General features: G+C 36.4%; 1 protein-coding gene across 7 annotated transcripts in view; it reads right to left on the bottom strand.

Annotated features, from left to right (window-relative positions):
• Nucleotides 1–13,743, bottom strand: part of ANAPC10 (anaphase promoting complex subunit 10) — a 168,799-nt gene that overhangs the window by 120,736 nt on the left and 34,320 nt on the right. For 6 of the 7 annotated variants that reach the window (XM_070769053.1, XM_070769049.1, XM_070769050.1 and 3 more), the window contains exon 4: nt 10,930–11,050. In XM_070769053.1, coding sequence (XP_070625154.1) covers nt 10,930–11,050 — 121 coding nt within the window. Of the gene's footprint in view, nt 1–6,219; nt 10,736–10,929; nt 11,051–13,743 lie in introns of those variants that run through there. The other variant, XM_070769048.1, reaches the window with a different exon arrangement.

The following is a 13,743-nucleotide window of genomic DNA, read 5'->3' as shown; positions in this document are numbered from 1 at the left end:
ATTTTCAAGAGGATATACCAAGGGAGTAAACAATTTTTAAATACATTTCAAAAATCAATAATTAATCTATCCCACCACTTACTAATTAGTACTAACTAGCTCACTTCCTCAGATACAGATTTCAATTTTTCTGAAAAACTTGATGAAATGTCTTGGTAACTTGTAATCTAATGTGATTTTTTTTAAGGAAAAAAATGAAAGAAATACATAGTGTTCGTTGGTTCCCAGCTAAAAAACTGCTTTGTTGTGTGACATTGGGCAGCTTACTTTACCTCGTGGTGTACTGCTCGTAAATAACGGCATCGTACTTGGTAAGAAGCTGCTAACTGGTGGCCACATCCAGCAGCAAATATACCTTGTTTGCCCAGCATGTTTTAAAAATTGGGAAATTTCATATTCAAATCCAGATTTATGATTTCTCTTTAAAAACTGCAAGACTGGCAACCCTGCACCTATATTCCCTGAGGTAAGAAAGGCTGCAACTGAGTAACTGGCAGTAACGCACCACCATTAATCCATGCCTTATCCAAAGTGGGGGACAGCTTTTGGATAAGGCCTGGATTAACGGTGGTGGGTTACCTGCCAGTTTGTTCAGCATCTGAGTTTCTGATGAACTAAATTACCTCTAAAGTTCCTTTCAGTTCTAACGTTCTCATGTTGAGCGTGAGCCCTACAGCACAAGATCTACTTCACCTCTCTAAGTCTCAGCTTGATTTGAATATGATATCTGACCACCACGTGAGCTCTGGGGAGAAAAAACGGAACTGTAAGTAATGACTGCTTAGCACAGTGACATGTGCAGGAAGTACTTAATAGAACACAGAGCTAACAATAAACACAAATAATAGTGAACACGACAACTCAAAAACGATTCTATGATCGTCAACCCAATCTAAATCAAAACTGAGGGACTTCTCTGGTGGTCCAGAGGCTAAAACTCTGCACTCCCAATGCAGGGCACCCGGGTTCAATCCCTGGTCAGGGAACTAGATTGCATATGCTGCTACTAAGAGTTTGCATTCCTCAACTAAGACCAGGAGCAGCAAATTAAAAAAATAAGTATTTTTTAAAAAATCAAAACTGACATGCCAATTCTTCTCTTCCAAATGCAACACTGGTCCTATAAAAAAAATTTTGCCTCTAATATTTGGAGAATATGAATTCTTCATTTAACACGTGTGAAATAAGAGGCTGAGAAAAAAAAATGAAAGTCTTTGAGTAGGCTTTCCTCAATTCAATATATATTTAAATTATGAAAACTATTTTCAGCAGGTATTTCTTAGCAAGAAACACTGCAGCTCTTTCTGTTGCTGCTGCTGCTAAGTCCCTTCACTCATGTCCGACTCTGTGTGACCCCATAGACGGCAGCCCACCAGGCTCCCCCGTCCCTGGGATTCTCCAGGCAAGAACACTGGAGTGGGTTGTCATTTCCTTCTCCAATGCATGAAAGTGAAAAGTGAAAGTGAAGCCACTCAGTCGTGTCCGACTCTAGCGACCCCATGGACTGCAGCCTACCAGACTCCTCCATCCATGGGATTTTCCAGGCAAGAGTACTGGAGTGGGGTGCCATCGCCTTCTCTGCTTTCTGTTGCTACTACTGTTCTAATCAGGGTCATTTTAGTAGCCAGGGACAAAAACTCACTCCAAAGTCTATAGGGAGAGGGAGATTACGGAAAAGTTTATATACACATGGGAAACCAGGAGAAAATAAACACCCAGGTATCAGAAAGGTCAGGAAATGAAAATGCTGGGGCAGCAGCCACTTGTCCCACCCTATTTGTCGCTCTCCTCGCGTCTGTCTCTGTCCTTACACCCACTCCATCCATACGCCATCCTGCCCACTCCTGTACCTCACAGCTTATAATCTTCTAACTTCAAAGCTTCAGTGGTGCACGGCCCTTCACCTTACCCCTCCTTCTTCAAATTACTATGTTTCTGCATCAAGTCTTACTGCTAACTTGCCTGTTTCTTATAAGCCATCCTTTGGAGAGAAGCAAAATATTACAAAACAGAACTACCATATGATTCTGCAATTCCACTTCTGGATTTATATTCCAAAGAACTGAAAGTAGGGTTTCAAAGAACTATTTGCCCACCCGTGTTCAAAGCAGCATTATTCACAATAATCTCGAGGTGGGAGCAACTGACTGTCCATTGTCAGGGGGATGGATAAACAGAGTGTGGTCTATCTATGCAATGGGATATGACTTAGCCTTAGAAAGGAAAGGGATCCTGTGATATGCTACAACGGGGATGAACCTCGAAGGCATCGTGCTAGCCGAAATACGCCAGTCACGAAACGATACATGCTGTATGACTTCACTCATTCAGAGACAGAAAGCAGACTGGTGGTTACTGGGGTCTGAGGGTAGGGAAACGACAAGGACTTGTTTAATGGACACAGATTTTCAGTTTGGCAGGATGAAAACATTCTGGAGATGTGTTATACAACAATGTGAATATAGTTAACACTACTGGACTATATACTTAAAAATGTTAAGATGACAAACCCTATGGGGTTATTTTTTTTTTTATCACAATTAAAAGTTTTTTTTTTCCTGAGAAGGAATCGATTGGATTTATTTAGATAATCTTCCTGAAGTATACAAACATGGGTCAGTGGCAAGGCTATGGACTGACTGCTGGTTTGACTTTTTTATTAAAGTCTACTGTTTTTGACACCCGCTAGGTTTTCAGTCAGGTGCTCAGTCCTGGCTCATTCAGCTGCTCACACTCAGTAAGCTTTCTTTACATAACAGGGGTTGATAATCCATATCTCATTTTCGTATTTGTAAGTAAAACACATAATAAAGTGCATTTTATTGTATTTTTGTATTACATCCTGCCGTGCGCGTGTGTGTGTGAAGTCGCTTCAGTCGTGTCTCTTACGTCTCCTGCATTGGCAAGCAGGTTCTTTACCACCAGCGCCACCTGGGAAACCCACATCCTGCCATATGATTAAATAAAGGGGAAGTGTTAGTCGCTCGGTTGTGTCCAACTCTTTGTGACCCCATGGACGGTAGCCCTCCAGGCTCCATGGAATTCTCCAGGCAAGAATACTGGAGTAGGTTGCCATTCCCTTCTCCAGGGAATCTTCCCAACCCAGGGATCAAACCCAGGTCTCCTGCATCGCAGGCAGATTCTTTACCAAGCCATCAGGGAAGCCCAGGGTTAAATAAAGGGCTTTCTAATTCTGGGTTTTTGTTTGTTTGTCTTCTTTGCCCTTGACTGTTACTACTGTCACTCTGCCTAAAAAAATTTTTTAAGTGCAGTCTTTCCATAACTGCTGTGAAAATGCTCTTGAAAAAGTAACTATACAGCACAATGCTCTTGAAAGAAACCCCATCGACTTCATAGTTTCCTTCAAGTATGCATCAGCAGGACAAAACCTTCCAATTTAAAGACTTATGAAACAAGAATACCCATCAGAATCTTCTTACTTAGCACAAATACTATGATAGGAAAACTTAGAATTCTTGCTACAAAAGCAAATCAATTTCATTAGTCTCCAATCTATTAATATAAATTTAGAAACTATCCCTCCAAAGAGTGACTAAACTACTTGCAAGAACTGCCTTAGTTCAGAGCTGCATTAAATACATTGCCTATTACAACATGTCACACAGGCTTAGGAAGGAAACTCTTCAGGCCCTATCTAACTGAGTTCTTGACCATTATCAGTTCTGTGACATTGTATTTTCTTGATTTTTATTCTCATCTCTGGCAGTTCCTCTCAGCGTTTTTCATTGGATGACCTTTTACTACCCAATCCTTGAATACTGGCATTTCCCACAGTTTCAGCTCTGGTATTCTTTTCAACCATACACACTCCGTGAATGAAACTGAAACTCACACCTAAGCTGCTACTTACACATGGATGATTCCCAAATCTATACCTCTAACCTAGACTTTTTCCCTTGGGTTCAGTTTCATGGACCTGACTACCCACTGAAAAGTCTTCCATCTGAAAGGATACAAGAAATCAGAGGCAAAATTAATTTCATTAGCTTAAACTTTCTCTCCATCCCCACCTCTATGGTCCTTACTCTATATTCCATTTCCAATTAAATCGCAATATTCAACCAGATGCCAGACATGAGAAGAATGCTAGATGTCCCGTTCTACCTACTTGAATCACCTGCAGATACTCCCAGGTAGCAATCATTCACAAGTCCTGTGGATTCCACTTCAAACACATCCCTTCCTCTTGAACCCAACCGCTCTCACCTTAGTTAAATCCTCGTAATTTGTACCCTGATCCCCTGGAGGAGGAAATGGAGACCCACTTCAGTTTTCTTGCCTGAAAAATCCCATGGACAGAGGAGTCTGGTGGGCTACAGTTCAAAGGGTGACAAAAGAGTCGGACACGACTGAGCGAGTAAGCCCGCACTCACAGGACTACATGCCTGGTTTTCACATTGCTCCAGTCCATTTCACCATAGCCAGGATTTCACTTTATCAACGTTTCCTCATTTCAAGTCTAAGCTCCCTAGAAGTCTGACAGCAGGCACAATCTGACTTTCACCTATATCATTTTCAGTGGAACAATTATGTATTTACTCTACAAAAAAAGGTAAACTCCTTACATACACAGGCCATTACCATCACAGTAAATATGCTGAAAGAATAAACACTTTTCCAGTCTTTCCTGCGACGCCTCACACCTACCCAGCTGTCAGGCATGCTAAACTCCTGGCAGTTCTGCCATCATGCCAGACCTGCATGCTTCCATACCTTTGTACAGAACCTTTATGTTGAAACAGCTCCACTTTATTCTCCACCTGAGGAGGCTTTACTCTATCCTTCAGATTCAGTCAAACCATCACCTCTTTTAGAAAAAAATTTCAAACTATCACTATCATTAAATTAAAAAAATTTTAAACTACTGTGTTCTCATACACGCTGCGTGTATTTACTAAACTGTGATTGTTGATTTATTTGCCTGTCTCTTCCACCAGACTACGAAGTGCTTGAAGGCAGAAATAGTGACTATCTCTGCTGTATCCCTTGTACCTAATACAGTGTCTGGCACTTAACAGCCTCTAAATAAATATTTACTGAACAAAGCAAGAATTTGTATTACATGGGAATGCCAGGCTATGCAAAAAATCTATAGTTTAAGTTTGTGGTCAAACAAAAAACAAGAGATACAAAGAAGGTTCCTCTCCTAAAAATAAATATACTCTTCTATTCTGTAATATATTTTAGTTTCAAGAAGAAACATACGCCAAATGCATAGTTATCTCAACTCCATTTTAGAAATAAGTAATGTATGCATTGATAATTATGAATATTTTTCATTATGTTTAGAAAGGAATAAAAGACAACACTATTTCTAGCCAAAAAATTGTGTGTACCACACCAAAATATTCTACACTCATTTCAAAATGTCCTAAAATTTGTTATAAAAGCTGATTTTAAAAAATATTTTCTTTCCAATTAGCTAAATTCAATAAAAACTATTTTTTCCAAAGAGCTCAGTAAATTAAACACTGTCTTATCAAACCAATTTATGTCTGTAGATACCACCTAAATCATTCTACTTTATATCAAGTTGCTTAAAATAGGCCTCTCATAAGAAAGTAAATAAAAGTAGATTTTAAGATCAATGGAGAGAGTCAGAGCCTTTGTCTGCATCTCTGCACTCTACCACACACATTAATGGAACGCAAATTATAATAGTAAATGTTATTTTAACAGAAGAGCTGACTTATTAACCACTTCTGTCAAAGTACCATATATGGACTCTCATAGCCATGCTACTGATTTAAGACACGAGGTAGACAGCCAAAATGCTCGCCCACACGGAAGAAAAGGAAAATATCATTATGGCTCTCTTAACATTAAAGACTTGTTTCAAGCCTCCTCTTAAAAAAAGAAAAAAACACTTGGTAAGAGCTTTATTATCTGAAGACAAAAGCAAGGCTTAAAATTCACTTAAGCGCTCAATTTTGGGCTCCATCAGTACTTGATCCTCTTGTGACTACAAATTTTAGAAGTAAAATACTAACAAGGAACCAAAAGACAACTTTCACATATGCTGAAAACATCTGCTTAACCTTAAATTAGCAAGTTGTTTTTCATAAACTGTGTAGAAGTAATTTTGAGAGCCACCAATATATGTTCAATAAATGACTTTCATTTTATATTTGAGAACAAAAATTTCTACAATAGTTTTTTTTATGGGAATGAGAATACACACAGAGATAAAAAGAGAACTGTCTTTAGTAAAAACTTTATTTTGTATTGGAGTATAGCCGATTAACAACGTTGTAATAGTTTCAGGTAAACAGCAAAGGGACTCAGCCATACATATACATGTATCTATTAGCCCAGCTAGAAAACATAGATTTTAAATTTTCTTAAATTTTAGCTGGGGATGTATTCTAAAATGATCACATTTAATGCACAGTAGTATTCTGGTTCCTCACACTAAACAACAAAAAATTTCCTTCACACATATTTTCCTTCTGAGAGCAAAGGAAAAGAACAACATTAAACCAAAACATAATGCTAAAATACACAGGATTTAAATAGTTAAAAAGAAACCATATCTTTATTTGAAAACATCTCTAGAATAACTTCCTGGACAACATGAACATGATTTCTTGCATAAAAGTAACAAAACTGAGATTAAATATATTGAAAAGATAATGACACAGACTCTGAAATGCTAAATTCTTACTTCCATATAGAAATAGTCTCTTCTGCAGAAGCAATAAATTATAAACATAAAATGTTCTTAGGCTGTTGGTTTCCAATCTGTGTAGGATAGATAATTTTGAAAACAGGAAAGCAGAATGAGCAGCATAAATTAATTCAACTCTGGTACAAAAAGTGTTCTAATTGGCCAAGCCCAGAGTCAGTATCTTGTATCCATTAGACAGAAAGTCTAAACTTAATTTGTTTTAACTTCCTCTTCAGGAATACAGGTTAAAATATGCATTCTAGAATAGTAAAGGAAGGGCCTGATCTTTTTGCAGAGATTTTTCAACAGATGAAACAAAGATCTACATATAATGTCATACTTTATAACTGAGATGAAAGAAAGTATATGCTAGAAAACTAGAAATAGTTGGATAAACAGGATGACTGATAAGTTTTTCTCACCCTGAACTATAGTTTTTTTTCAAAGTTGCTATTTCAAATCAATAACAAAGTTACAGAAAATAGGCTTTAGAGTGTTTCAAGTAAACAAATCCATAATTTCTAGTAAAAAAGGAAAACCTATTAAAACACTCCAATACACACTACACCCTCCGGTGGGCAAGCATCCATGGAAAAATATAAAAAGATTTAGTTGGATTTTCCACTCAGTTAAATCAGTCCTATAACTAATAAAATGATGGTTCTAAAAACCTCATAAAAGTTCACACTATTTTAATCACTTGTCTTAGTATCTGAGTTAGAAAAAGCAAAGATTTTTTAAAGTAACAATTTAGATGTTATAGAGGAGTAACATTAAGAAAATAAAATCATCCTTTGCTTATATTTCCTTAAAAAACAAAGTGCTATCAAATTCTTAACTTCTTTAACTTACAAAAGAAAAAAGAATAAAAAGTAAACAGAATAAATCACATTATAAAGATGTATAATTAAAGATAAAAGTATTCTTTATACTATGAGCTGCAAAGGCAACACTAATATTTTAAAGCAAAATCCAAAAATTATGGTTCCTTAGCGAGAACTGTGGCAGAGAAACAGTATGTTCATTAAGTTTTTCAGGAAAACAACTTACATTATCACCTGGTAATATTTATTATTATTGGTCTCATGAGGCTATGTGGTCACTACACAGAAATATAAACACACTTAGAGACTATTTAAAAGAGCCCTTATTCTATATGGCTAATGTTTCATGACTTAAATGATATAGTAAAAGCAAAGACTAGATTAAAAGTATTCTACAATGGTCCAAATGGTCTTCAAAGTTTCTATAATTTACAGATACAAACATATATTTAACACATAGCTAGAAATTAGACATGAAGCCTGCAGTTCCCAAAACGCATTAAAGAATTTTTTAATACACTCTTGAAACAACCAGTGCAACTAGGACTACTTGAGGTATCAACTTAATCTCTTAAATTTAGGAGAACAGCAATTAAAGGACAACAGTGACATCTAGTGGACATTATAAAAATATACCATACATGCTGCTGCTGCTGCTGCTGCTGCTGCTGCTAAGTCGCTCCAGTCGTGTCCGACTCTGTGCGACCCCAGAGACGGCAGCCCACCAGGCTCCCCCTTCCCTGGGATCCTCCAGGCAAGAACACTGGAGTGGGTTGCCATTTCCTTCTCCAATGCATGAAAGTGAAAGTGAAGTCGGTCAGTCGGGTCCGACTCCTAGCGACCCAATGGACTGCAGCCTACCAGGCTCCTCCATCCATGGGATTTTCCAGGCAAGAATACTGGAGTGGGGTGCCATTGCCTTCTCCAAAATGCAAGCTAACATTATACAAATGTGCTTTGAACACCAATTCTGACTACATCATTTCCTTTTAGCAGTCTCTGTAACAATTCTGAGAGAAGAAAAGCAGCACTGTTCGAACAGGCTCTTTTTGGACGATTCAACCATACATATCTTGGATCAAAACCTTTTCTTCCTAGCGTTTCACTTATTTCAACCTGTATGAAGAATTGTATGACAAATCTTTAATTCTAAATCAAAACAAGCTGACTCTGCTCCCAAAGGTTTCTCAATATGAGTGACCCAATCATGTGATAAATATAAAATATTTAATAATTTAAGTACAAGAAGTAAATGTCTCAAGGCTTTAAGCACTGTTACATGACTAACTGACTAATAAAAGTCTAGCAAATGGTCCAATATGACTATGATAATAAAATTTTTAATGATTCTGAATGAAAAAAGTATTGAAAAAAATTTAAATGAAGAAAATTCAGAGCTGATCTATTTGTGAATTTATTCAAGCACAGGAAGTACAAATTAACCAGTATGGTCTGTCAAGAGAAAATAAGAAAGGTTTTTAAACTAGAATAAGGCTACCTTTTTTATGGCAATTTTTCAAAACCGAATTAGTCCTTGAGAAAATTTACAGAATTACTCTTTAAAAATAAAGGAAGATGGAGAAGGCAATGGCAACCCACTCCAGTATTCTTGCCTGGAGAATCCCATGGACAGAGGAGCCTGGCGGGCCCCATGGGGTCGCAAAGAGTCGGACACAACTTAGCAACAAGCATGCACGCACATCCTTTAGGCCCAACATGTGCAGTTTGGCTCATCTCATTAAAGATGCTTGATGTCGTCATTGGTTAATTTCCTTTTATTTTCCCACAGACTTTTTCATAGATGCTATTTTTCAAAATCTGTATAGCTTTTTTTTTCCTGTTTGTTTTGTTCTGCTGTGAATTGCTTTGCTTTAGTGAACTTGTGCTAGTATACTTAGCTCACAGACGTTTGAGCCATCGTGAATTTTCCTCATCTCCATAAATAGTTCATCTGTGCTTCTCCCTAATGATGTTTTATTTTTACCCCCATAAGCAACTGAGGTAGAAAAATAAAATGTTTACCATGGAAAAAAAAATAAAGGAAGATAACTCCGGAAGAAGATCAAGTATTCATCTCAAAAAGCAATGAATTTATTTCAAAGAAGATCAAACAACAATAATACCTGTGGACAATGTACTTACTTATTATTTGTTAATGTATAAGCAAGTTTCACAAGAGGAAAACACTGCACTTAATAAGAAAACAATGAAAGTACATACGATTTTTATTAAGTATTCTACTACTAACTCGGGGAAGAAATATAAATGTAGATAGATCTAAATATAAACACCAAATAAGAGTCCAGGTCACAATTTAACTAGAAGTCTTTTCAAAAAGTATAGGTCCGTCGCAGATTTCTCAGAACCACCTAATTCGAGGATTTTAATGACTATTTGAGCTCAAAAATTTTCTGAAAAGAAAAACTGCTGAATAAGGGTCACAATTTTCCAAGTGTATATTTCAAAATCACTGAAAATATGTCTGGAATGTAAATATTTGGGGATTAATAAAATTCAGGTCACAAAAGCATGGTCCTATTGGCTTCAGAAAGTTGTCAGAAGATAAATAAATTGTAGTTTATTCAAACAATGGATTACAACTCAGGAATCCAAAAAATGAAGTACTGATACATGCAACAACATGGATGGATCTCAAAAAAATGAGGCTGAGCGAAAGAATCTTTACATAAATGTATACTCTGTATGATTCCATTTATATGACATTCTAGGACAGGCAGAACTAATCTGTGGTATGAATGAATGAAAGAACAAACAAAATCACAACAGTTACCACTGAGGGTAAGACAGATATGGGGACTGACTAGAAAGAAATATGAGGGAATTTTCTGGGTAATGGAAAGTTCTATATCTATCTTAATAGGAGTTGGGGCTATACAGATGTATTATACATTTGTCAAAACTCACCAAATAATTAAGATCTGTGCAAAATTTACATAAATTTTACCTTAAAAAATGAACCTTTAGAAAGAAATATTAACGACTCTGGTTATCATACACCATGCTAAAGTATTTGAGATGAAATGTAGAAATATCTACAACCTATTTTGAAATGTACATAAAAATGAGATAATGAAAAGATCATAATAAAGTATGGCAAAACACTAACAATTGTATAATCTAGAATATGAGTATGAGTATGTTGGGGTTCACTGTTCAGTTCTTTCAGCTTTTCTGTGTATCTGAAATTTTCCATAATAAAATACTGGAGAAAAAATACAGATGACAATCAGAATTTAGAAGAAAATTTAAAATATAAGAAATATAAAGTGTTTTCTAAAATATTAACACTTTCCCTTTTAGAAATTAACATTTTAATCTGTTTAATGTCAAAAGTGACCATCTTCTAAATGGCAAATGTTACCGGACAAAATATTTAAAAAATTTTTAAAGACATACCCGAATTTCTTGAAGGTTGTGAAAATTATTTCCTACTCTGACTGAGATCTTGCTTGGAGTGTAGCTTTCATCAGATTTGTAATCCGCATAAATACATAATGTCTTCACTGTTGTTTTTCTTCTAAAAGCAATAAAGTAAAAACAACATGCTTTTATCATGTGCAAAGATTATATCCCAAACATCTTATCTTCTGATTTTAAAAGTCATACTTTGCCAAAATGAGTATTTGGATCAATGATTTCCATGTCCTTTAACAATAATAAAAATGAAGAACATGTGACAAAACACATACACGTTACTTTTACAAACATCTCTCACCTAGAACATGGTCAAGAGCCAGATGCTAAAGAAGGACCAGTTAAGCCAAAATAGGTACCTTAGAGTGCAAATAAGCATTGAGAGTTTCAGTTCTCCTCACTTGTGTTTAGACAAAGAAGATTATTCTAACAAGCTTGGTTTTCTTTTCTAGTTAGTACTTACTTAATTTCCTATGTTAATACTTGAAAATAACTAGCTAAGTGAGAAACTAAGTCTAGCAAAGAGAAAAATGTTTAAAAACTAGAAAGCATAATCTTATTACTTAGTGCAAGAAATAAACCTCTACTCTTTTAAAATATACATCTTAGAACTGCTGCTAGTGGCCAAAAAAAATTAAAATATATTCAATCGCCAATAATCAAAGAAACAGGAAATTAAAACACAGACATTGGTGTTTTTCTTATCATATTGGGAAATATGAAAATAACTGATAATACCCAAATATGATTGGGGAAATGTACATTCATGGCGATTTAGTAGAGGCAAAGTCTTTGACTCACAAAGAACTTCTAAAAATGCATTAAAAGACAATAACACAACTACTCTAAAACAGATAAAGAGAAATGTTCATGGTCCTGCAGTTAAGTCAATGAAAAATTATAAATAACCTAAATGTCTATCTCAATAGAGAATTAGTTAAACAAATTACAATACACCAATTCAATGAAATATTACACAACTATTTAAGATACACATAAATATATAGTTAAAGAAGGGGGAAAAGCAGATTATAAAACAGACTGGAAAAAAAGGATGTCGTTTTGGGAAAAACAAAAAAAATTTTAAGTCATATAAACCTACATGCGTACAGAAAAAGGCCTATATAGAACCATACAAAAATAGTAAAAGTGAGTATTCTGATGGCATAGAGCTTATTTTCTTTTTTATGATTTCTATATTTTCTGATTAATGTTTTAAAATAAGCATGCATTATTTTGGTCATTGGGGGAAAAAACAGACAATTTAAACAGCACCAAAATAACCATTAAGAAGTCTATTTCAACTTGATTTAAAAGTTAAGATCTGGTATAAACTGGCACTCACTTAGTAACAATGAGCTACTTGAACAGAAGCAGTCTGTGTCAAAAGTCGGTCTATAAAAACAGCAGGGGATCTGTAGCTTAGTGAGGGGACCAAACTTCTATAGCCTGAGCTTTTCATCAGAAAGGAATGGGGAAAGTTAAGGGCTGTTCCTCAAGTAATAAAGACAGATCAAGATGTAAAACGCTAAATACTCAAGAACTGCTGACAGGATAAATGCCATTACCAGATTTTCAAAAGAGGCCAGCGGTATCAAACAGACATCATTCTCTGTCTGCTGGGCCAGGAAGGAGACAGGAGGGGAAACACAGGAAAAAGGGGAAATTTTGAAGGGCGTACAAAAGATCTTTTCCCTGATACACCAGCCATAAACAGGCAGTGAAAGGTCTTTCTTATCGTGAAAAGATCAAAGATCATGAAGATGACTCTTAAGGATTCCTTTTTCTTTCTTAACAAAAGCAGATCTAAAGGACCAAACTTTCTGCTCAGAATAATTTCATCTCTGTTATTAAATTCAGGATAATTTAGTCACTGAACCTAAAGATAATCAGAGTTAGCTTAGAAAGGCAAAGGATAGATAGTAACAACACTAATAATTATAAACACAACAGCAACAGCAGAAACAGTGAGTGAATAAGTGAATATACTCTGTGTCTGGCCCAGAATGAATGTTTTATATATGCATTATCTCATTGACTCCTCAACCCTGTGATATAGGAACTATTATCATCTCAATTTTACTGATTGAAGGGAAAAAAAGTAACACTCCAGTTCAGTTCAGTTCAGTCGCTCAGTCGTGTCCGACTCTTTGCGACCCCATGAATCGCAGCACGCCAGGCCTCCCTGTCCATCACCAACTCCCGGAGTTCACTCAAATTCATGTCCATCGAGTCGGTGATGCCATCCAGCCATCTCATCCTCTGGCGTCCCCTTCTCCTCCTGCCCCCAATCCCTCCCAGCATCAGAGTCTTTTCCAAGGAGTCAACTCTTCGCATGAGGTGGCCAAAGTACTGGAGTTTCAGCTTCAGCCTCATTCCCTCTAAAGAAATCCCAGGGCTGATCTCCTTCAGAATGGACTGGTTGGATCTCCTTGCAGTCCAAGGGACTCTCAAGAGTCTTCTCCAACACCACAGTTCAAAAGCATCAATTCTTCGGCACTCAGCATTCTTCACAGTCCAACTCTCACATCCATACATGACCACAGGAAAAACCATAGCCTTGACTAGATGGACCTTTGTTGGCAAAGTAATGTCTCTGCTTTTTAATATGCTCTCTAGCTTGGTCATAACTTTCCTTCCAAGGAGTAAACGTCTTTTAATTTCATGGCTGCAGTCACCATCTGCAGTGATTTTAGAGCCCAAAAAAATAAAGTCTGACACTGTTTCCACTGTTTCCTCATCTATTTCCCATGAAGTGATGGGACCGGATGCCATGATCTTCATTTTCTGAATGTT

The sequence above is a fragment of the Bos indicus genome, chromosome 17 (assembly GCF_029378745.1).
Source record: "Bos indicus isolate NIAB-ARS_2022 breed Sahiwal x Tharparkar chromosome 17, NIAB-ARS_B.indTharparkar_mat_pri_1.0, whole genome shotgun sequence".
NCBI classification, from domain to species: Eukaryota; Metazoa; Chordata; class Mammalia; order Artiodactyla; family Bovidae; genus Bos; species Bos indicus.
Note: the sequence above shows the minus strand (reverse complement) of the source record. Positions and strands in the feature narration are given on the sequence as shown.